Source organism: Pogoniulus pusillus, chromosome 33, assembly GCF_015220805.1.
Source record: "Pogoniulus pusillus isolate bPogPus1 chromosome 33, bPogPus1.pri, whole genome shotgun sequence".
Taxonomy (NCBI): Eukaryota; Metazoa; Chordata; class Aves; order Piciformes; family Lybiidae; genus Pogoniulus; species Pogoniulus pusillus.
This window is the reverse complement of record NC_087296.1, coordinates 12,973,842-12,998,184: the sequence shown is the minus strand read 5'-3', so window position 1 is coordinate 12,998,184 and position 24,343 is coordinate 12,973,842. Positions and strand designations below refer to the sequence as shown.

Below are 24,343 nucleotides of genomic sequence, written 5' to 3'. Positions count from 1 at the left end.
GAGCTCTGCCCTGAGCCTCCTCTGCTGCAGGCTGCACCCCCCCAGCTCCCTCAGCCTCTCCTCACAGGGCTCTGCTCCAGGCCCCTCCCCAGCCTTGCTGCCCTGCTCTGGATACATTAACATCCAATCTAAGTCTCCTGTAATTTCAAACTGCTGCCCCTTTTCCTATCACTGGAGCCCCTTGGAAACGCTCTGAGTGCTCAGTAAATGCTGTGACTTAATGGGAGCTCCTCTCGTTGTGGAGCTGCCTTCATTCAGCTCTCCTCCTGAGCTTAATCACATTCTTATCCCTTAACTTGTGGCAAGATATTGGGAGAACGTTTAGGAGGGATGCCAGGGAGTGTGATATCTACATAAGATTAGCTATAAATAAGCACTACCAGCAGCTTGCAGAAGAAGTGCTGTTTTCAGGAGCAGCAGTGTAAGGACACATGGCCATAAATCAAGTGATTAATTCATTTGGGAGCTCTTCAGTTGTGTCCTTCAAGTCATAGGTTTTGCTTGCTGGAGTTGTAGTTACTACTGGTGTAGTCGTGACAATATTTGCTTACTGAAGTAGATGATTCCACCCCTCAGCATCACCTCCCCCCACACACACCCCCACAGTCATTTGTATTCCAGTGATAGAGCTCCTCCTCAGCAGTGCAACTGGTCAGCAGGCTGCTCAGTGCACGCAGGGCAAAGCTGTGCTAAAGCTTGCAGGCCAGGAGCTGAGGTAGGAAATGGCTTTGGCATTAGGTGGGTGTTGACACTCGTGTGTTAATGAACATCTGCCCAGAGTGGCATGAAGCTGTCAAGGCTCCTCTTGGTTTCAGAACTCCCTTGTGATCTGCACTTGTCTTGCTAGGGATGATCTGTGTGTGGAGGGGTTCTCTGATCTCTGCTGCCTTGCCCATGAGTGATAAGTGGCTTGTGGGGGTGTCAGTCACTGACAAACTCCTCCTGAGCTAGTAATGGTGAAGTGGTTTGGGTGTTAGGTGTTAACCCCCACCCCCAGATAAGAATTCACACAGACTCAACTCATCCAGCTGGAAGTTAAGAACTGAAGCTGCATTTGTAGCCTTGCACCATTTACAAGCAGAATATACACAATATATAGAGCTGTATTTACAGCTGCATCCAGTAACCCCTCCCAGCAGCCATACTGCCCTGCAGGGGCTCCCAACCATCCTTCCACCTTCTTTCCCCCCTTTCCCTTATCTCAGAATCTCCCTTAGATGCAGGGTGAGCTGGAAAGGTCAACAAGAGGAGTTAGAAGCAGAATGATGAGTTGGGAATGTGCAGGGACAGGCAGAAGAGTTAATACAGTGACAGCCAGGCAGAGACTGCCCTGATCTTTGTTTGTGTCCTTATTTTCAGATGTCCCAGCAGAAGGAATGAGTAATACAGACATCACCATCAGTTTCCTTTCACAGCCAGTAATCTAATGGCTTTGATAAAAATACTCCAGTTAGCCTCAAGCTGGCACAAATGGTGGCTGGCAGCCCAGGGGGCAGCCCTGTGCTGGGCTGCAGCAAAAGCCATGAGAGCAGCAGGGCAGAGAAAGGGTATTTGCCTCTCTGCACTGCTCTGCTGAGGGTGCAGTGCTGATGTCCTCAGAACAAGTCAGACAGGGAACTGTTGGAGCAGTTCCAGAGGAGGCCATGAAGATGATCAGAGGGCTGGAGAACCTCTGCTATGGGGACAGGCTGGGAGAGTTGGGGCTATTCGGCCTGGAGAAGAGAAGGCTCCAGGGAGACCTTAGAGCAGCCTTCCAATAACTGAAGGAGGCTGCAGGAGAGCTGGGGAGGGACTTTTGACAAGGGCTTGGAGTGCTAGAGTGAGGAGCAATGGCTCTGAGCTGGAAGAGGGGATTGTGAGATTGGAGATGAGGAAAATATTGCTTAGAGTGAGGGTAGTGAGCCAGTGGAACAGGTTGGAACTCCATCTTTAAGGTCTCTTCCAACCCAAAACATTCTCTGAATCTATGAAAGATGAAGAAACATGAAAAAGACATTAACCAGCTCTGACTCTTGACAGCTACCTGTAGTCACCTCTCCAGTAAAGAACAGAGGAGCTCTTTCTCTAAAGAACAGGAGGAAATTTAAAGACACTTTTGTTTAGATTGGAAGAGAGCTCCAAGCTCATCCAGCCCAACCTAGCACCCAGCCCTGGCCAACCAACCAGACCATGGCACTAAGTGCCCCAGCCAGGCTTGGCTTCAACACCTCCAGCCACGGCCACTCCACCACCTCCCTGGGCAGCCCATTCCAATGCCAATCACTCTCCCTGCCACCAACTTCCTCCTAACATCCCTGCCACAACTTGAGACTGTGTCCTCTTGTTCTATTGCTGGTTGTCATGTAATAGGACCTGGTCAGGCTGAGCAAGCTGGGGCTGTGAGGCTGGAGAAGAGAAAGCTCCAGGGAGACCTTCTTGTGGCCTTTCAGTATTTCAAGTGGTACATAAGAAAGATGGGGAGAATCTTTTCACCAGGGCCTGTTGTGTGGCAGGGTAAGAACTGATGGGTTTAAATGAGAGAGATTTAGACTAGAGAGAAGGAAGAAATGTTTTTATGCTGAGGGTGGTGAGACCCTGGCCCAGGTTGCCCAGAGAGGTAGGAGATGCCTCATGCCTGGAACCATTCCAGGTCAGGTTAGCTGGGGCTCTGAGCAACCTGCTCTAGTTGCAGGTGTCCATGTTCACTGCCAGAGGGGTGGGTTAGATGACCTTTAGAGGTCACTTCCAACCCATTCTGTGATTTTGTGCTCATACCTAGGGAATATATTGCCATGATGCTGACCTGGTTGCATCTGTCTGCTGTGTAGGTGGGGTGTGTGAGGGTGAGAACCTAAATGAAATAGTTGCTCAAGATTGTAGAAGTGTTGATTGGTTTGGGCTGGGTGCTAGGTTGGACTGGATGATCTTGGAAGTCTCTTCCAGCCTGTTTGATTCTATGATTCTGTGTGTCCATATCCTCCTGAGAAGAGTTTTGCACATCCAGGGATACTTGGATTCTTTGTCTGTTCTAACAGCACTGACAAAAGCTTTGCAAGGGAAATAAACCAGCACTAATTTAGCAATAATTGGCCATGCTTGCTATTAAAGCTGTTGGTGTTTAGACTCCATTGGTGCTTTTGGAATTCCATGCTTACTTGTAGTGGTTGCTTAAACCAGCCTGAGAATGGGAAGAGAGTTAAGGATATTTTAAAAGGCAGTCATACGTAGTTGAGTTTCCTTGGCTTTTATTGCTCTTTACTGTGATCAGTTGGTTTGTGGAATGAATTCTGCTACTAGAGTAGCAGAATCATCGAGTCAGTCATCAGCAAGTTTGCAGATGACACCAAGCTGGGGGCAGATGTGATTGAGTTGGAGGGCAGAAGGGCTCTGCAGCAGGACCTTGACCACCTGGACAGATGGGCAGAGTCCAAGGGGATGGCTTCAATAGCTCCAAGTGCAGGGTGCTGCACTTTGGCCACAGCAACCCCATGCAGAGATACAGGCTGGGGTTGGAGTGGCTGAGAGCAGCCAGACAGAGAGGGATCTGGGGGTGCTGATTGATACCTGCCTGAACATGAGCCAGCAGTGTGCCCAGGTGGCCAAGAGAGCCAGTGGCATCCTGGCCTGCATCAGGAATGGTGTGGCCAGCAGGAGCAGGGAGGTCATTCTGCCCCTGTACTCTGCACTGCTCAGACCACACCTTGAGTGCTGTGTTCAGTTCTGGTCCCCCAGTTTAGGAGGGACATTGAGATGCTTGAGCGTGTCCAGAGAAGGGCAACGAGGCTGGGGAGAGGCCTTGAGCACAGCCCTACGAGGAGAGGCTGAGGGAGCTGGGATTGGTTAGCCTGGAGAAGAGGAGGCTCAGGGGAGACCTTATTGCTGTCTACAACTACCTGAGGGGAGGTTGTGGCCAGGAGGAGGTTGCTCTCTTCTCTCAGGTGGCCAGCACCAGAAGGAGAGGACACAGCCTCAGGCTGTGCCAGGGGAGATTTAGGCTGGAGGTGAGGAGAAAGTTCTTCCCTGAGAGAGTCATTGGACACTGGAATGGGCTGCCCGGGGAGGTGGTGGAGTCGCCGTCCCTGGAGCTGTTCAAGGCAGGACTGGACGTGGCACTTGGTGCCATGGTCTGGCCTTGAGCTCTGTGGTGAAGGGTTGGACTTGATGGTCTATGAGGTCTCTTCCAACCTTGATGATACTGTGATACTGTGATAGAAAAGAAGGTACCACTAGGAAGGGGATAAATACTCTTAGTGTTGAGCAGGACTTCTCTCTGTAGTGGCAGAGAATCTGTCCTTTTCCTGGAGTGCTGCTGTTTTCACAGCTATTCCTTGATAAAAGAAAGGAAGTAGTGCCCCTGAACCTGCCTGTTTTAGATGCCATAGGTTAATTAAGGTTAGTTCAGAGGTACCTTGCAGGAGGTGATACTGAACAGAAGCATTTGAAATAGAAGTCATTACAATTTCTCTTCCAGCTGCATTAACAGCACTTCACAGTCTGTTCTTGAGAGGTGTCTGAATGCTCTGCAGTCAGTGTGTGTTAAAATGCTCATCACAGGGGTGCTGTAGTGCCTCCAGAAGATGAAAACATCCTGTGCTTGGAGGCATGCTGAGATAGAAACAGGTAAATGAATGTGGTAGGTGAGTGAGCCTGCAGTGTGAGTGCAGCCAGACACAACCCTGTGCTGGGCTGCAGCAAGAGCAGTGTGGGCACAGGGCAAGGGAGGGGATTCTGCCCCTTGGCTCTGCTCTCCTCACACCCCACCTGCAGTCCTGGGGGCAGTTCTGGAGCCCCCAGCACAAGCAGGACATGGAAGTGTTGGAGCCAGTCCAGAGCAGGCCACCAAGATGCTCAGAGGGCTGCAGCAGGTCTGCTGTGAGCACAGGCTGAGAGAGTTGGGGCTGTGCAGCCTGGAGAGGAGAAGGTTTCCAGGAGACCTTGGAGTGGCTTTGCAGGATCTGCAGGGGGCTCCAGGAGGGCCGGGGAGGGACTATTGACAAGGTCTTGTAGTAACAAGAGAAGAGGTAATGAGTTTGAACTGGCAGAGGGGAGATGCAAAGCGGATGTTAGGAAGAAGTTGTTTGCAGTGGCACAGGTTGCCCAGGGAGGTTGTGGAGCACAGAAGCACCCAATGTGATGCAAGTCAGATGCAAGAACAGGTTCTGGAAATAAATGTGGAGTTGTCTCCTTTGGACTGTCCCATACAGACCATTCTGTGGCTGCAAGAAACCCTTTGCCTCGTTGTCAGGGTATAGAGATAGGTAATGAAGAGCACTTAGAATCATAGAATCATAGAATCTACCAGGTTGGAAGAGACCTCCAAGCTCATCCAGTCCAACCTATCACCCAGCCCTAACCAATCAACCAGACCATGGCACTAAGTGCCTCATCGAGGCTTTGCTTGAAGACCCCCAGGGACAGTGCCTCCACCACCTCCCTGGGCAGCCCATTCCAATGCCAATCACTCTCTCTGTGAAGAACTTCTTCCTAACATCCAGCCTAGACCTACCCTGGCACAACTTGAGACTGTGTCCCCTTGTTCTATTGCTGGTTGTCTGGGAGAAGAGGCCACCCCCCACCTGGCTACAATGCCCCTTCAGGTAGTTGTAGACAGCAATAAGATCACCCCTGAGCCTCCTCTTTTCCAGGCTAAACAGGCCCAGCTCCCTCAGCCTCTCCTCATAGGATTTGTGCTCCAGGCCCCTCACCAGCTTTGTTGCCCTTCTCTGGACATGTTCCAGCACCTCAACATCTTTCTTGAATTGAGGGGCCCAGAACTGGACACAGCACTCAAGGTGTGGCCTGACCAGTGCTGAGTACAGGGGAAGAAGAACCTCCCTTGTCCTACTGGCCACACTGCTCCTGATGCAGGCCAGGATGCCATTGGCTCTCTTGGCCACCTGGGCACACTGCTGGCTCATCTTCAGCTTACTGTCTATCAGTACCCCCACTTCTCAAATCAGTTTCTTTCATGTGCTCCTGGTTACCTTCTCTGTGCCCTTGCCCCAAATCCAAGCAGTTTTTCTCCATGCCAGGGGAGGCTTAGGATGGAGATTCGGAAAAAAATGTTTGCTGCAAGTGGTCAGTGATTGGCAGAGGCTGCCCAGGGAGGTGGTGGAGCCCCCATCCCTGGAGGTGTTCAAGAACCCTGTGGGGATGGCACTTGGGGACATGGTTTAGTGGCCATGGTGATGCTGGGTAGGTGGTAGGGCTGGATGGTCTTAGAGGGCTTTTCCAACCCAAATAATTCTCTGATTCTGTGAACTGGGACTAAAACTAATCTAGGGAAGAAGGGAGAGAATGGGGCGGGGGGGGGAAGGAAAGATTTTGATATTGAATTCTTATTTCTCATTATCTTACTCTGATCTGATGGGTAAGAAATGGAACTAATTCCCCCAAGTCAAGTCTGGTTTTGCCTGTGACAGTAATTGATGGATGATCTCTCCTTGTCCTTATCTCCACCCATGGACCTTCTGCTGTATTATCTTTCCCCTGTGCAGCTGTGGAGGAGAGTGATGGAGGAGCTTTGGTTGGCACCAGGCATCCAGCCCAGGGTCACCTAGGTTTACACATCTCCTTCTGTGGTCCTCTGCAGTAGGTGATGAATAAAGCCCAAGGAGGAGATCTTTATTAAAGTTAGGATAATCTTGGAGATTTTAAGATTAATTTAATGATTAAATTGCAGTTAATCTTAATGACCTTGTAATTTAGTGGGGCTTTAATATCCCTGAGTTCAGTGTGGGATATGAATATCTTTTTATAATGAATGTTTAAGACTCCTTATCTTTTAGAAATTAAAATGGACACATAGGAAATCTTTGAGGGTGGCACTGATTTATCACTCGTCAGAGGATGCTGGAGGGGAGTGCCTGAGAGGTCTTGGTGTATTTGGACTGCAGTTACTAAGGTAGTGAAACTTATGGTAGAGTTGTTAGGGCTGGAAGGGTCTTCAAAGATCATCCAGCTCCAACCCCTCTACCATGGGCAGGGACACCTCACACTAGATCAGGTTGCCCAAAGCTGCATCCAGCCTGGCCTTAAAAGCTTCCAGACACAAGGCATTGGAATGGGCTGGCCAGGGAGGTGGTGGAGTCCCCATCCCTGGAGGTGTTCAAGCAAAGCCTGGATGAGGCACTTAGTGCCGTGGTCTGGTTGATTGGCCAGGGCTGGGTGCTAGTTTGGGCTGGGTGAACTTGGAGGTCTCTTCCAACCTGGTGGACTCTATGATTCTAATTCCAGCCCTCTTGCCATGGGCAGGGACACCTCATACTAGATCAGGCTGTCCAGAGCCTCATCCAGCCTGGCCCTAAACAGCTTCAGGGATGAGGCTTCCACCACCTTCCTGGACAACCCCTTCCAGGCTCTCACCACCCTTCTTAGGAAGAACTTCTTCCTAACATCCAATCTGAATCTACCCATTTCTAGTTTTGCTCCATGTCCCCCCCTGACGCCCTAAAAGGACTTTGAAAACCTGTCTGGATGCATTCCTGAGCAGACTACCCAGGGTGATGCTGCTTTGGCAGGGAGGTGTATGTAGTACCACTGCAGGATGTCTCAAGGCTCCCAGTCCTTGTTCTTGGAGGTGACATTAATCTGTCAGATGTCTGCTGGGAACTCAACACAGCAGAGAGGTGGCAGTCTAGAATGTTTTTAGGGAGTATAGAGGATAGCTTCCTGAGGCAGCTGCTGTGCCAGCCTGCCAGGGGTGAGGCTCTGCTCGACCTGCTGTTTTATGAGTAGAGAAGGGCTGGTGGGAGGTGTGGTGGCCAGAGGCTGCCTGGGCTGCAGTGACCACAAAATAGTGAAGGTTTCAATCTGCAGTGAAACTGGGAGGGACATAACAAAACATTCACACTGGACTGATGAAGGGCAGAATTAGGCTTATTCAAAGGACTAACTCAAAGGGTGCCTTGGGGAAAAGCCCTGATAAATAAGAGTCCAGGGAGGTGAACATGTCCAGAGCAGGGCAGCAAGGCTGGGGAGGGGCCTGGAGCCCAGCCCTGTGAGGAGAGGCTGAGGGAGCTGGGGGTGTGCAGCCTGCAGCAGAGGAGGCTCAGGGCAGAGCTCATTGCTGTCTGCAGCTGCCTGTAGGGAGGCTGTAGCCAGGTGGGGTTGGGCTCTGCTGCCAGACAAGTCTGAAGCTGTGCCAGGGCAGGTTCAGGCTGGATGTTAGGAGGAAGTTGTTGTCAGAGAGAGTGATTGCCATTGGAATGGGCTGCCCAGGGAGCTGGAGGACTCACCATCCCTGGAGGTGTTGAAGCCAAGCCTGGCTGGGGCACTTAGTGCCATGGTCTGGTTGCTTGTCTGTGGCTGGGTGCTAGGTTGGGCTGGCTGAGCTTGGAGCTCTCTTCCAACTTTCTGTATTCTGTGATTCTCTGACTCTATGACTGGATGATCTTGGAGGTCTCTTCCAACCTGGTTGATTCTCTGATGCTATGCCAAAATGCTGTCTCTCTCGTGGTGCTGCACTGGATACATGACTGCAGCTTTGGGATTTGCTTTCTTGTGTGTCCTGACTTGCTGGTAAGAGGAGGGCAAGCTCTTGGTTTAAGCAGATATCACAGGGTGGGTTTTGCAGTGGGTGGATGATCTCTCCTGGTGTTTTCTTCATGTTCTGAGTGATCAGTGGACACTTATTTTTATGGAGGCACCCAGGATGTGCTGTGCACAGGGAGGTTGGGGCTGCTTGCTGTGCGTTAGCAGGCACCTGGCTATTGCTAATCTGGCTCCTGGTAACTGAAATTAATAGTGGGCACAATAGTGAGCAATTAGGGACATTCATCTTCCAAATGAGTCTACAAGATTCATTGGTAGTTTAAATTTATATACCGAGGGCACTTAAAGCATTAGAAAGGGTAATGGGTGCCCTGCAGGCAGGTGCTGCAAAGCCATATGTCATCTGGGGCAGCAGACAGGGAGAACTTCCTTTGAGGGGGAATTGGGATTCATCCATCACTTCAGCGTGGAGGGGAATGTGCAGTTCTGCTCTGGAGTGATCACAGCAGCCTACTGTAACTTAAACTGAACCCCAGGATTGATGTTCTGAGCCTTTCTGGCTTGATTAGGAGAGATGTTAATTAGAAGAGTCTGATAGTGGCAGGGTGTTGGAGTTGGGAGTTGTAAAGGCAGGAATGTTTGTGTGCTTGCAGTCTCAGATGGTGGCACTGATGGAGCACCCAGCTTGCAGGATCAGAGTGGTAGAGGCTGGAAGGGACCTCTGGAGATGGAGTCCAACCCCTCTGCCATGGCAGGTTCACCTAAGAAGGTCACACAGGAATGCATCGAGGTTGATTTGGAATGTCTCCAGAGAAGGGGACTCTACCACCTCTCTGGATAGCCTGCTCCAGGGCTCTGCCACCCTTAAAGAAGTCACTCCTCATGTTTAGATGGAACTTGTGTTCAAGGCTGTGCCTGTTATTGCAGCACAGAGCAGGAAATACTGAGGCTTCTTGTTGTTTCTGATGCTGTTTGTTTAGGGTAAGGTTTAGATCATAGAATCATAGAATTCACCAGCTTGGAAGCGACCTCCAAGCTCACACAGCCCAACCTAGCACCGAGCCCTGGCCAAGCAACCAGACCATGGCACTAAGTGCCCCAGCCAGGCTTGGCTTCAACACCTCCAGGCACAGCCACTCCACCACCTCCCTGGGCAGCCCATTCCAATGCCAATCACTCTCTCTGACAACAACTTCCCCTAACATCCAGCCTGAACCTGCCCTGGCACAGCTTCAGACTCTGTCCCCTTGTTCTGTTGCTGCTTGCCTGGCAGCAGAGCCCAACCCCACCTGGCTACAGCCTCCCTGCAGGCAGCTGCAGACAGCAATGAGCTCTGCCCTGAGCCTCCTCTGCTGCAGGCTGCACACCCCCAGCTCCCTCAGCCTCTCCTCACAGGGCTGTGCTCCAGGCCCCTCCCCAGCCTTGCTGCCCTTCTCCAAACACCTTCCAGCACCTCAACATCTCTCTTGAATTGAGGAGCCCAGAACTGGACACAGCACTCAAGGTGTGGCCTGACCACAGGCCCCTTACATCCTGTGATCTCCAGGGAAGGGGGCATCCATAACCAACCTGGGCAGCTTGTTCTGGGGAGAGAACACCTCTGCTTGTCTCTTGTAAGAGCTGTGGTTTGAAATGAACTAACAAGCTATGTCTTCCCTAGGAGGATGCACGTTCGACGATGGTCCTGGGCCCTGTGACTACCACCAAGACCTGTACGATGACTTCGACTGGGTACACGTTAGCGCGCAGGAGCCTCACTACTTGCCACCAGAGATGCCTCAAGGTGAGGAACTCCACAGATACTGATGGGATGAGTTGGTTAAAAGACTTGGAGCATCACTGGATATGATGTCAAGGTCATACTCTGTGATAGAATCATGCAATCCTAGAATGGTTTAGGTTGGAAGGGACCTCAAAGCTCATCCGGTTCCAACCCACTGCCGTAAGCAGGGACAGCTCCGACTAGAACAGGTTGACTCAATCTGGTTCTCAACACCTCCAGGGAGATTGTGGAGCACAGAAGCACCCAATGTGATCTTTGATCACATTGGGTGCTTCTGTGCTCCACAATCTCCCTGGGAAACCTATCCCAGTGTCTCACCACCCTCAACCTGTGCCAGTGTCTCACCACCCTCAACCTGTGCCAGTGTCTCATCAACCTCACTACAAAGAACCCTTTCCTAACATCTAGGTTGAATCTCCCCTCTGCCAGTTCAAACCCTTCCTCCTCCTCCTGGCATTACAAGACCTTGTCAGTAGTCTCTCCCCAGCCCTTCTGGAGCCCCCTTCAGATACTGCAAGGCCACTCCAAGGTTTCCTCCAAGCCTTCTCCTCTCCTGGCTGCAGAGCCTCAGTTCTTGTAGGCTGCCCTCACAGCAGAGCTGCTGCAGCCCTCTCCGCATCTTGGTGGCCTCCTCTGGACTGGCTCCAACACTTCCATGTCCTGCTTGTGCTGGGGGCTCTGGAAGTGCTACCAGGACTGCAGGTGGGGTGTGAGGAGAGCAGAGCCAAGGGGCAGAATTCCCTCCCTTGCCCTGTGCCCACACTGCTCTTGCTGCAGTCCAGCACAGGGTTGCTGTCTGGGCTACACTCACACTGCAGGCTCCTGTTGGACTTTGCATCAACTCAGACCCTCAGGTACTTTTCTTCAGGGCTTCTCTCAGCCATTCCTCACCCAGCCTGGAGTTGTGCTTGGGATCTCCACTTTAGACCTTGTTCATGGGTGTAGTAAAAAGAATCCAAAACAATCATAGAATCGCAGAATTGTCAGGGCTGGAAGGGACCTCAAGGATCATCCAGCTCCAGCCCCCTGCCCTGAGTGGGACATCTCTTACTAGATCAGGTTGCTCAGAGCCCCATCCTGCCTGGCCTTAAAAACTTCCAGGCAGAAGACATTGGAATGGGCTGCTCAGGGAAGTGGTGGAGTCCCCATCGCTGGAGATGTTCAAGGAAAGACTGAGTGAGGCACTTAGTGTCATGGTCTGATCGATTGGATATGGCTGGGTGCTGGGTTGGACTGGCTGAGCTTGAAGGTCTCTTCCAACCTGTTGGATTCTATGATTGTAATTCCTCCCCCCTTGCCATGAACAGGGACACCTCACACTAGATCAGGTTGCTTAGAGCCTCATCCAGCCTGGCCTTAAAACTTCTAAGGATGAGGCTTCCAGCAGCTCCCTGAACAACCTGTTCCAGGGTCTAACTGCTCTGATAGTGAAGAACTTCTTCCTAACATCCAATCTGAATCTCCTCACTTCTAGTTTAGTTCAATTCCTCCTAGCCCTGGCCGGGGGGGACAAATTTGGTTCATTGAGAAGCCTTCTTAGATCCAATTCTCCTTTCCTTTTGGGGGGACACAGGATAGGGAGAAAACAAGCCATGACCTGTTTTTCACTCTGTGTGGAGCTGGTGTTGACTTGCAGTGGAGTTCTGTGTCTGAAGTGCCAGCTAATGAAAAGATGGAATGACTCAGGAGCACACGAGGAGACATGCTGAAATAAAAGATAGACCCCGAAAGCCACACACTGTTTCCTTCCTTCCTTCCCTTCCCCTCCCCCCCTTTCCAACTGCTCATCATCTAGAGGCAATCAGAAAAGCTTTGATTTATGGAAATATTGCTGTTGTTAATTACTATTTAGGACAGGTAATGAATAACTGAAGAAGCAGAGCCTACATGACCTTGCCTGCTCACCTTTGATGAACAGCTTAATCGGCGCTTCCCAGGCAGCACGAGATGCTGAGAAAATGAAAGCATTTGAAATTCAGATACATTTTCCAATTAATAATACATTAAGTAATTAATCATGCAGAGGAGGGAAAGAAAGGTCATGGCTATTTTATTTGTATCTAAGAGGTTTTTGTGAGGCATGCATGGAGAAGGAGTGGGAAGTGTTGGCACACAGGAGTAACCTAAGCTCTGCGCCGTTCCTTCTGCTGCTTTTTATGTGTTGCAGTGGTAGTTGGTGCTTGGAATTTTACTCCTCAGCTGCTGCCTGGCTGGGTTCCCCCTGCTTTGGAGGCACTGATGTGAGCAGCTGTTGCCATCCTCCATATCTTTACAAAATAGGTTAATTAAGCAAGATCCCCACTTTATTTAATGGGCTACTTGCTGCTTCGAGTTTGCATATTGAAGAGTAAATCCGAGCCCTGAAGCCTCAGCACTCATTCATGATGGTCTTCTATTAACAAATTCAAAACAGTATCTCCCCTAGGAATGCCCAAATGAGGTACTTTGCAGTTTGTGTTTTTCAGAGCCTCCATCGTTTGTTAGGAGGCTTGGAGGTGTCTCAGTTGTGATGGGAGCAGCGTTTGGTAAACAGTTTGGTGTTCTCAGACCTGAGGCACACCTTGTATAGGTGTGCAGCTTGAGGAGTTTGGTTTGTTGAGTGAGCTTGAATGACAGGGTTGTTTCTGGCTCCTCCCAAGTTGCATACCTGCCAGCCTTAGGTTGCTTTTCAGAGTTAAATGACACAGTGCTCGCTGACCTTGGTACCTGATTTCTGTTCTGTTCTGCTGCTGACCCTTTTCTGGGTGCAGCACTTGAGCTGCTCTGCAGGAAGTGCTCTTTGACATCTCTGTGTGAGGCTGGCTGCTCAATAAATCCTGCCAAAATAAAGGAAGGGTTCAAGGATAGGCAGAAAACTCAGCTGATTGTCTTTTGCCTTCTTTCTGTGGTTAGAATTCTAAACATCTTGGACTGCTCTTTACAAGTTTGATGTTTACTCATGGAACCATAGAATTGAGCAGGTTGGAAAAGACCTTTGAGATGAGCAGTAGGCTGAACATGCACCAGCAGTGCTCATGTTGCTTTCAGTGAGGAATGTAAGGACAAGCTTCCTGAAGGAGAGAGGGCAGATTCACTCTGTGCTGGATCAAGAACTGGCTGAAGGGCTGGATCCAGAGTGGTGGTGAATGATGGCACATTGAGCTGGCAGCTGGCACTGGTGCTGTGCCCCAGGGATAAGTGCTGGGACCAGTTCTGTTCAGTGTCTTTATTGATGACCTGGACCAGGAGATTGAGTCCAGCAGCAGTGAGTTTGCAGATGACACCAAGCTAGGAGCAGCTGTGGAGCTGTTGGAGGGGAGGAGAGCCCTGCAGAGGGACCTGGCCAGGCTGGATGGATGGGCAGAGGCCAATGGAATGAGATTGAATAAGGCCAAGTGCAGGGTTCTGCACTTTGGCCACAACAACCCCAAGCAGCACTACAGGATGGGGCCAGAGTGGCTGAGAGCAGCCAGGAAGAAAAGGACCTGGGGGTGCTGGTGGATAGTAGGCTGAAGATGAGGCAGCAGTGTGCCCAGGTGGGCAGCAGAGCCAATGGCATCCTGGGCTGGCTCAGGAGCAGTGTGGCCATCAGGACAAGGGAGGTTCTTGTGCCCCTGTGCTCAGCACTGCTCAGGCTACCCCTTGAGTGCTGTGTCCAGTTCTGGGCTCCTCCATTGCAGAGAGATGTTGAGATGCTGGAAGGTGTTGAGAGCAGGGGAGCAAGGCTCGTGAGGGGCCTGGAGCACAGCCCTGTGAGGAGGGGCTGAGGGAGCTGGGGGTGTGCAGCCTGCAGAAGTGTTGTGCTCTGCAGAAGGATAACCCATCTGAAAGTTCAGAGCTAATGGCACAAGGTCTGGAGTGCTATGAAAACCTGTCCTAATGGAAAGCATTTTGCAGGGGTAGCAATGGTAAATGCTATTGGTGAGGCCTCTGCAATTATCTCTGGGCAATTAATGCAACTTCAGAGTTTTTTCTGTACTGCCCTACATTGTGTTGCTCCCATTATGAACAGAGGCAAAAGCCACTTAACTCCTGATAGGGGAAAAGTAAATGCAGCCCATAATGATTAATTTGGAAAGGCAGAGAACACTCAGTTTGGAAAGAAAGGGAACACTCAGAGACAGGTGCTTGTGTACAGCTATAAATACCAACTCCTAAGTTGTTTGAACTGCAGCTTTACAGGATAAAACCTTTGGATTACTTATTAAAACCTTGGAAAACACCTGATGGCCACCACGAGGCTTCTGAGAGCCTATGGAAGCAGCTGTGTTAGATCAAGCTGAAGGTCTGCTGGTTTGGAGAGCAGCCATTAGCAGTTGCCATGGTAAGAACTCAGAGGTAGGGCAAATGAGTGGTGCTCATGCCTCAAATGCTCTTCCACTTCCCAGCTCTGTGGCATTTAGGAATGTTTAGGGCACAGGAGGTTCTTCTGCCCCAGTGCTCAGCACTGCTCAGGCCACACCTGGAGTACTGTGTCCAGTTTTGGGCTCCTGCATTGCAGAGAGATGTTGAGGTGCTGGAAGGTGTTGAGAGAAGGGCAGCAAGGCTGGGGAGGGGCCTGGAGCAGAGCCCTGTGAGGAGAGGCTGAGGGAGCTGGGGGTGTGCAGCCTGCAGCAGAGGAGGCTCAGGGCAGAGCTCATTGCTGTCTGCAGCTGCCTGCAGGGAGGCTGTAGCCAGGTGGGGTTGGGCTCTGCTGCCAGGCAAGCAGCAGCAGAACAAAGGGACACAGCCTGGAGCTGTGCCAGGGCAGGTCTAGGCTGGATGTTAGGAGGAAGTTGTTGTCAGAGAGAGTGATTGGCATTGGAATGGGCTGCCCAGGGAGGTGGTGGAGCTGGTGATGTGATGTGATCACATTCGGTGCTTCTGTGCGCCACAACCTCCCTGGAGGTATCACAGTATCACAGTATCACCAAGGTTGGAAGAGACCTCACAGATCATCAAGTCCAACCCTTTAGCACAGAGCTCAAGGCCAGACCATGGCACCAAGTGCCACGTCCAGTCCTGCCTTGAACAGCTCCAGGGACGGCGACTCCACCACCTCCCCGGGCAGCCCATTCCAGTGTCCAATGACTCTCTCAGGGAAGAACTTTCTCCTCACCTCCAGCCTAAATCTCCCCTGGCACAGCCTGAGGCTGTGTCCTCTCCTTCTGGTGCTGGCCACCTGAGAGAAGAGAGCAACCTCCTCCTGGCCACAACCACCCTTCAGGTAGTTGTAGACAGCAATAAGGTCTGCCCTGAGCCTCCTCTTCTCCAGGCTAACCAATCCCAGCTCCCTCAGCCTCACCTCGTAGGGCTGTGCTCAAGGCCTCTCCCCAGCCTCGTTGCCCTTCTCTGGACATGCTGAAGCATCTCAATGTCCCTCCTAAACTGGGGGGCCCAGAACTGAACACAGCACTCAAGGTGTGGTCTGAGCAGTGCAGAGTACAGGGGCAGAATGACCTCCCTGCTCCTGCTGACCACACCATTCCTGATGCAGGCCAGGATGCCACTGGCTCTCTTGGCCACCTGGGCACACTGCTGGCTCATGTTCAGGCAGGTATCAATCAGCACCCCCAGATCCCTCTCTGTCTGGCTGCTCTCCAGCCACTCCGACCCCAGCCTGTATCTCTGCATGGGGTTGTTGTGGCCAAAGTGCAGCACCCTGCACTTTGAGCTATTGAACCCCATCCCATTGGCCTCTGCCCATCTGTCCAGGTGTTCAAGGCCAGGCTGGATGAGTCCTTGAACAACCTGGGCTGGTGGGAGGTGTCCCTGCCCGTGGCAGAGGGGTTTGGAACTGGATGATGCTTCAGGTCCCTTCCAACTCAAATCATTCTATGCTATGATTTTTATGATGGTACAGCAGATCCTTTGTCACCTTCTCCAATCCATTCAGCCTTGTAAAAGGTGCAGCCTGCTGCTGGTGTCATTCTAGGCTGAATGGTCCAAGACTATCCAAGTTGTTCCTTAGATGGGAATGGTTCCACAGCACAGGATTTGCATTTTCTGTGGCAAGATAACCAAATGTTGCTTTTTGTAGACAGGGTGACAGAAACCAAGTCAAAATATTTAGCTGCTGGGCTTTGTATTTCTGTGGGAACAACCTTCCTTATGTTGAAGGAAACCCTTTAGAGCATGCAGATGGCACTCAATGGGGTGGGATCTGCTGGAGGGTAGGAAGGCTCTGCAAAGGGATCTGGCTAGGCTGGATTGATGGACCAAGGTTGATTGTATCAGGTTCAGCAAGGCCAAGTGCTGGGTCCTGTGCTTAGGTGACAACAACCCTGTGAATGCTTCAGGTTTGGGAACTGCCCAGCTGAGGAGGACCTGAGGTGCTGCTTGGCAGCCATCTGAGCCAGTGTGTGTGCTCAGCAGGCCAAGAAGGCCACCAGCATGCAGGGCTGGATCAGGAATTATGTGGCCAGCAGTAGGGAAGGGATGGTGCCCCTGTACTCAGCACTGGTGAGGCCACACCATGAGTACTGGGTTCAGTTTTGGGCCCCTTAATCAAAGAAGGATATTGAGATTCTGGAGCCTGTTCAGAGAAGGTTAACAAAGCTGGGGAAGGGTCTGGAGAACAGGGCTGGGGAGGAACTGAGGGAGCCGAGGGTGGCTGAGGCTGAGGGGAGACCTCATTGCTCTCTACAGCTCCCTGAAAGGAGCTTGCAGTGAGGTGGGGGTTGGGCTCTGCTCCCTAGCATGAGGTGATGAGAGGAAATGGCCTGAAATTGTGCCAAGGGAGAGTTAGGTTGGAGGTGAGGAAAATTATCTTTGCTTCAGGAGTGGTCAGGGATTGGCACAGGCTGCCCAGGGAGGTGCTGGAGTCCCCATCCCTGGAGGTGTACAAGAAATGTGTGCCCATGGCACTTGGGGACATGGTTTACAGGCCATGGTGTCTTACAATGATGATCAGACTCAGTCTTGGAGGTCTTTCCCAACCAAAGCAGTTCTGTGTTTGCAGGTGTGTGATTTTTATGCATTATGCTCTGCAGTATGGAAGGTGGAGAAGCTGATAACATGGGATCCAATTTTGGCTGTGGATTACCCCAGTTATTTGAGAGGCCTGTTCAATGTGTGTAGGTGACTTCCTTTGGCAGAGAAAAAGCAAACATCAGTGGTTTCTTTGGGGCTGTGCTAAGGGTTCATTTTGCAGAGTCATAGAATCAGTCAGGGTTGGGAGGGACCACAAGAACCATCCAATTCCAACCCCCCTGCCATGGGCAGGGACACCTCACACTACATCAGGCTGTTCAGAGCCTCATCCAGTCTGGCCTTAGACACCTCCAAGAATGAGGCTTCCACCACCTCCCTCGGCATCCCCTTCCAGGCTCTCATCACCCTCATGCTGAAGAACTTCTTCCTAACATCCAGTCTGAATCTCCCCATTTCCAGCTTTGTTCCATTCCTCCCAGTTCTATCACTCCCTGACAGCCTAAAAAGTCCCTCCCCAGCTTTCTTGTAGCCCCCTTCAGATACTGAAAAGCCACGATGAGGTCACTTGGGAGCTGTCACAGAATCACAGAATATTAGAGGCTGGAAGGGACCTTCAGAGATCTTCAAGTCCAACCGTCCTGCCAAAGCAGCATCCCCTAGGGTAGTTCACACAGGAATGCATCCAGGTGGGTTTGAAAGGCTCCAGAGAAGGAGACTCCACAACCTCTCTGGGCAGCCTGCTCCAGGGCTCTGCCACCCTCACTATAAAGAAGTTTCGCCTCATGCAGAGGTGAAACCTTCTCTGTTCCATTTTGTAGCTGTTGCTCCTTGGCTTATTGCTGTGCACCACCCGAAAGAGCTTGGCCCCAGGCACTGGCCCCCACCCCTCAGAGATTTGTAGTCGTTGATCAGATCTCCTCTCAGACTCCTCTTCTCCAGTCTGCACAGCCCCAGGGCTCTCAGTCACAGCCCCAACTCCCTCAGTCTCTGCTCACAGCAGAGCAGCTCCAGCCCTCTGCTCATCCTTGTGGCCCTTCTCTGGACACCTTCCAGCACATCCATAGCAAGAGGGGCTCCAGAACTGGATGCAGTGCTCCAGGTGGGAGTGCTCCATATTAACAATGCATTTAGGGCTATTCTTACCCTCAGATGGAGAAGGCAGTTTATTTACCTTGTTTAGTTTGCCTGTTAACAGCAGCATTATGCTGAGGCTAAGCAGGGTCAGGGCATGAGAGGCTGTAATGGGCTATGTGAGGGGGAGCCACTTAATGAAGGGCTTCTTTAATGCTAAGGGCCATTACCCTCTTGGCTACAAATGCAGTTTGAAGAATGTCTAAATTATAGTGATGTGCTGAGATGGATGTCTTGTTTCTGATCTCCCAGATGGAGAATGTTCCTGGATTGGATGAGTTCTGATTTTTTTTGGGGGGGGTTAATTGGTTTTCTAGAAATCTGAGGAAAATAAAGTAACAGTAGTGGAGGGAAGTCCTTAAACACATTTGTCATCCAGCCTGGCTAAAGCAGAGCTGAGAGAAGCACTCAAGATGTGCCTTGTGCAAAGGCAGGCTCCCAGTTCTGCAGAGACAGGCTCCCAGCTCTGCAGAGACAGGCTCCCAGTTCTGCAGAGACAGGCTCCCAGCTCTGCAAAGGCAGGCTCCCAGCTCTGCAGAGACAGGCTCCCAGCTCTGCAGAGACAGGCTCCCAGTTCTGCAGAGACAGGCTCCCAGCTCTGCAAAGGCAGGCTCCCGGCTCTGCAGAGACAGGCTCCCAGTTCTGCAGGGACAGGCTCCCGGCTCTGCAGAGACAGGCTCCCGGCTCTGCAGAGACAGGCTCCCAGGTCTGCAGAGACAGGCTCCCAGTTCTGCAGGGACAGGCTCCCGGCTCTGCAGAGACAGGCTCCCGGCTCTGCAGAGACAGGCTCCCAGCGCTGCAGAGACAGGCTCCCAGTTCTGCAGAGACAGGCTCCCAGCTCTGCAGGGACAGGCTCCCAGTTCTGCAGAGACAGGCTCCCAGCTCTGCAGAGACAGGCTCCCAGTTCTGCAGAGACAGGCTCCCAGCTCTGCAGGGACAGGCTCCCAGTTCTGCAGAGACAGGCTCCCAGTTCTGCAGAGACAGGCTCCCAGTTCTGCAGAGACAGGCTCCCAGCTCTGCAAAGGCAGGCTCCCGGCTCTGCAGAGACAGGCTCCCAGTTCTGCAGGGACAGGCTCCCGGCTCTGCAGAGACAGGCTCCCGGCTCTGCAGAGACAGGCTCCCGGCTCTGCAGAGACAGGCTCCCAGCGCTGCAGAGACAGGCTCCCGGCGCTGCAGAGACAGGCTCCCGGCTCTGCAGAGACAGGCTCCCGGCTCTGCAGAGACAGGCTCCCAGCTCTGCAGAGACAGGCTCCCAGCGCTGCAGAGACAGGCTCCCAGTTCTGCAGAGACAGGCTCCCAGTTCTGCAGAGACAGGCTCCCAGCTCTGCAGAGACAGGCTCCCAGCGCTGCAGAGACAGGCTCCCAGTTCTGCAGAGACAGGCTCCCAGCGCTGCAGAGACAGGCTCCCAGTTCTGCAGAGACAGGCTCCCAGCTCTGCAGAGACAGGCTCCCGGCTCTGCAGAGACAGGCTCCCAGCGCTGCAGAGACAGGCTCCCGGCTCTGCAGAGACAGGCTCCCAGCGCTGCAGAGACAGGCTCCCAGCGCTGCAGAGACAGGCTCCCAGCGCTGCAGAGACAGGCTCCCAGCGCTGCAGAGACAGGCTCCCAGTTCTGCAGAGACAGGCTCCCAGCTCTGCAGAGACAGGCTCCCAGTTCTGCAGAGACAGGCTCCCAGCGCTGCAGAGACAGGCTCCCAGCTCTGCAGAGACAGGCTCCCAGTTCTGCAGGGACAGGCTCCCGGCTCTGCAGAGACAGGCTCCCAGCTCTGCAGAGACAGGCTCCCAGCGCTGCAGAGACAGGCTCCCAGCTCTGCAGAGACAGGCTCCCAGCTCTGCAGAGACAGGCTCCCAGTTCTGCAGGGTCCTGCTGTGTGATTTTACTGACCGTGCAGAAGTTGTGTCCGACCTCCTGTGCTGCTGCGTTGTAGAGGATAGAACTGCATTCACTGCTATGAAAGGAGGGAAGGATAGAAAGGAATGAAAGAAAGGATAGAAAGGAAGGAATGAAGGAAAAAAAAGAAGAAAGGATAGAGAGGGAAAGAAGAAGAGAAAAGCAAAGAAAAGCAAAGAAAAGCAAAGCAAAGAAAAGAAAAGAAGAGAAGAGAAAAGAAGAGAAAAGAAAAGAAAAGACAGAAAGGGAAGGAAGGAAGGGGAAGGAAGGAAAGAAAGAAAGAAGAAGAGAAGGAAGGAAGGATGGAAGGAAGGAAGAAAGAAAGGGGAGGAAAGAAGGGAAGAAAGGATGGAAGGGAAGAAAGGAAGGAAGGGAAGAAAGAAGAAAGAAAGGAAAGAATGAAAGAAAGAAAGGGAAGGAAGGAAGGAAAGGAAGAAAAGGAGGAAGGAAGAAAGGAAAGGAAGAAAAGGAGGAAGGAAGAGAGGAAAGGAAAAAAGGGAGGAAGGAAGGAAAGGAAGGAAGGAAGGAAGGAAGGAAGGAAGGAAGGAAGGAAGGAAGGAAGGAAGGAAGGAAGGAAGGAAGGAAGGAAGGAAGGGAAGAAAGGGAGAAAGGAAGGAAATGAAGAAAAGAAGGAAGGAAGGAAGAAAGGGAAAGAAAGAAAGAGAAGGAAGGGAAAGAAAGAAGGAAAGAGGAAGGGAGGAAGGAAGGAAGGAAGGAATGGAAGAAAGGGAGAAAGGAAGGAAATGAAGAAAAGAAGGAAGGAAGGAAGAAAGGGAAAGAAAGAAAGAGAAGGAAGGGAAAGAAAGAAGGAAAGAGGAAGGAAGGAAGGAAGGAAGGAAGGAAGGAAGGAAGGAAGGAAGGAAGGAAGGAAGGAAGGAAGGAAGGAAGGAAAAGACAAGAAGAAAAAAAAAAAGAAAAGAGAAAGAAAAGAAAGGTTCCTGAGGATGAAAAGGTGACAGCTCCTGCTTTCTAGGGTGATGCTTGGCATCCCTGGTGGAAGCCTGGACGTTTGTTACAGACTGGAGAACATAAATGGTGAAAGGCAGTGGAGGTGGGGGAAGTGTATTGGTGCTGAATCATAGAGTGTCAGAGGGGTTTGGGTTGGAAGGGACCTTAAAGATCAGCCAGTTCTAACCCTCCTGCCATGAGCAGGGACACCTCCCACCAGCTCACGTTGCTCAAGGACTCATCCATCCTGGTACTGAACACCTCCAGGGAGGGGGAACCCACAACCTCCCTGCACAACCTGTTTCCATATCTCACCACCCTCACTCTAAGCTATTTCTTCCTCATCTCCCCTCTCACTCTCCCCTCTCCCAGCTCAAAGCCATTATCTCTCGTCCTGTCACTCCCAGCCCTTGTCAGAAGTCCCTTCCCAGCTCTCCTGTAGCCCTTCCAGCTACTGGAAGTCTGCTCTAAGGTCTCTCTGGAGCCTTCCCTTCTCCAGGCTGAACAGACCCAACTCCATCATCCGTCTCTCATCGGGGAGATGCTCCAGCTCTCTCATCATTTTTGTGGCCTCCTTTGGATCCTCTCCAACAGATTCATGTCTCCTTAGGCCACACTTTCATGGTCATTTCTTATCTATGTGTTTCAGGCAGAATGTCTCTGTCTGCTCATTCCTGTGTCCCCTCATTCCCAGAGATATTTCCACTTTGCTCTCTAATAGAGTGGCTTGGTTTGGAAGGGATCTTAAAAGATTTAGTTCCAGCTCACAGGCAGGGGCACACTGCACTCTGTCAGGATGCTCAAAGCTCTTTCCCTCTTGGCCTTGAATGCTCCCAGGGAGGGATCACTCTGCCTGTAGCAGACCCTTATTGGAATGTCAGTTGTCCATTAATTACAGAATCATATAATTGTTCTATTTGGAAGAGCCCTCTGAGGTCATGGAGGAGCCCTCTAAGGTCATGGAGGAGCCCTCTGAGGTCATGGAAGAGCCCTCTGAGGTCATGGAAGAGCTCTCTGAGGTCATGGAGGAGCCCTCTGAGGTCACTGAGTCCAGCCATCAACCCAGCACCACCATGGTCATTAAAACATGCCCCAAAGTGCCATGGCCACACATTTCTTGAACCCCTCCAGAGATGGAGACTCAGCTATTTCTGAGTGCTGATCTCTGTCCCTTGATACTCTGTCCACGTTTCTGTCCTGTTTCCTTGAACACTGTTTCAGTTGAAGCTTCTCCTTGTATACAGCCAAAACCTCCCCAGCTTTTCTTACTCGGTAAGCTTTGTGGTTGGTTTCTTGTCTGCATTGTTAGCAGCACCTTGAAGAGCAAGGAGCCTACCTCATTAGCAGGGTGCAATTAATGCCAGCCTAAAGCATACCTGTAAACATCCTGACCCTGTTTGCCTTGCTCAGCACAGTGCACAAATCAATCTGTTGAGTAATTCCAAGGATTCCCTGTTGTTCTCAAGCACTCTTCACTTGCTAGTGAAGAGAGGAGGGGTGCAGGGAAGGCTTTGTGGATGGTACTCATAATTTGCCAGGAAATACAGGCACAGGGTTGGTGATAGGAAGAGTTCTGTACTGACAGGAATGGCTTTTGCATGAGCTCACACACTGGAGGTGTTTAGAAGATATTTGGATGAGGTGCTTAGGGATATAGCTCCATGCTTCCAGTTCAAAAGGGACATAGGACTGCTGGAGAGAGGAGTGGAACATCTTCCTTAGGAGGAGAGCCTGAGGGAGCTGGGAGAGGAGGAGCCTGAGGGCTGCCCTCATTGATGTTATAAAGATGTGCAGGTGAGTGCCAGAGGCTGGAGCCAGCTCTGCTGGGTGATGCCAAGGACAGCACAAGGGGCAGTGGTGGCAGCTGAGGCAGAGGAAGTTCCATGGAAACATGAGGAGGAATTTTTCCCTGTGAGGGTGACAGAGCCCTGGCACAGACTGCCCAGGGGGGCTGTGGGGTCCCTCTCTGGAGATATTGAAGAGCTGCCTGGATGTGTTCCTGTGTGATCTGCTCTGGGTGCTCCTGCTCTGGCAGGGGTTGACCTGGCTGAGCTTTGGAGGTCCCTTCCAGCCCCTGGCATTCTGTGATAGTCTGAGAGTTCTGTGAAGGGGGGTGTTAGGTTGTGGCTGGACTTGATGATCCATAGATTGGTTTGGGTTGGAAAGGGCCTTTAAAGATGATCTGGTTCTAACCTACCTGGTATTGGCAGGGACACCTCCCACTGGAGCAGGCTGCTCAGAGCCTCAGAACAGGTTGCTTGGGGCCTGATCCTTAAGCTCTTCCCCAGCCAGGCAGTTCTGTAATGCTTTCAGTCTGTTCCTATAATCACAGCTTTGGAAGAACATGGGTGAAAGTGCAGAGCCTGTAGACGGGCTTAGAGGGTCCAGTGCTGGAGTGTGCAGGGAGACTGCAGCTAAGCTTGTGTGCTGCAGCAGGAGAGGGCTGCTCAGCTCTGCCCTTCTTGGTGTAGCTTAGCTCTGTGCTTCACTGGGGCTGCTGCTGCCGGTCCAGGGACGCAAGTACCACACAGCACTGAGAATCCCAGCATGCTGGGGTTGGAAGGGACCACCAGACATCATCTTGCCCAACCCCAGCCCTCTTTGTCAGAGCAGAATCACCTAGAACAGGTCACCCAGGAAAGCAAGTGAATTTTCATGGAATCATAGGATCACCCAGGTTGGTTCATACATATTTGCACTGCCTGTCAAAACAACCCTGAATGCCTCCAGTTTTAATCTCCTCTCAAAGTGATGAAAAGGCAGCCAGTTGCAGAATTGTTAATTGACCTTTGGAAGAGAAATCAAGGAATTATTCACCAAATTAACTCCTCTGAAATGGAGTCCTGAAGATGCAACTCTTCATGCCTAGGTGAGCATCTTGGAACAGAGTCTAAATAAGGAACTGTTCAGGGACCCAGAGTGTTGGGCATAGGATCATAGAATCAGCCAGGCTGGAAGAGAGCTGGAAGCTCAGTCAGTCCAGCCTAGCACCCAGCCCTGGCCAATCAACCAGACCATGGCACTAAGTGCCCCAGCCAGGCTTTGATTCAGCACCTCTAGGCACGGCGACTCCACCACCTCCCTGGGCAGCCCATTCCAATGCCAATCACTCTCTCTGACAACAACTTCCTCCTAACATCCAGCCTAGACCTGCCCTGGCACAGCTTGAGACTGTGTCCCCTCTTTCTGTTTCTGGTTGCTTGGCAGCAGAGCCCAACCCCACCTGGCC

At 51.7% G+C, this 24,343-nt stretch overlaps 1 protein-coding gene across 11 annotated transcripts in view; it reads left to right on the top strand.

The window, feature by feature from the left end:
- The window catches only part of PTPRK (protein tyrosine phosphatase receptor type K), a 609,180-nt gene that overhangs the window by 120,223 nt on the left and 464,614 nt on the right, over window positions 1-24,343 (top strand). For all 11 annotated transcript variants that reach the window (XM_064170307.1, XM_064170306.1, XM_064170297.1 and 8 more), the window contains exon 2: window positions 10,133-10,255. In XM_064170307.1, the coding sequence (XP_064026377.1) occupies window positions 10,133-10,255 (123 nt within the window). The remainder of the gene's footprint in view (window positions 1-10,132; window positions 10,256-24,343) is intronic.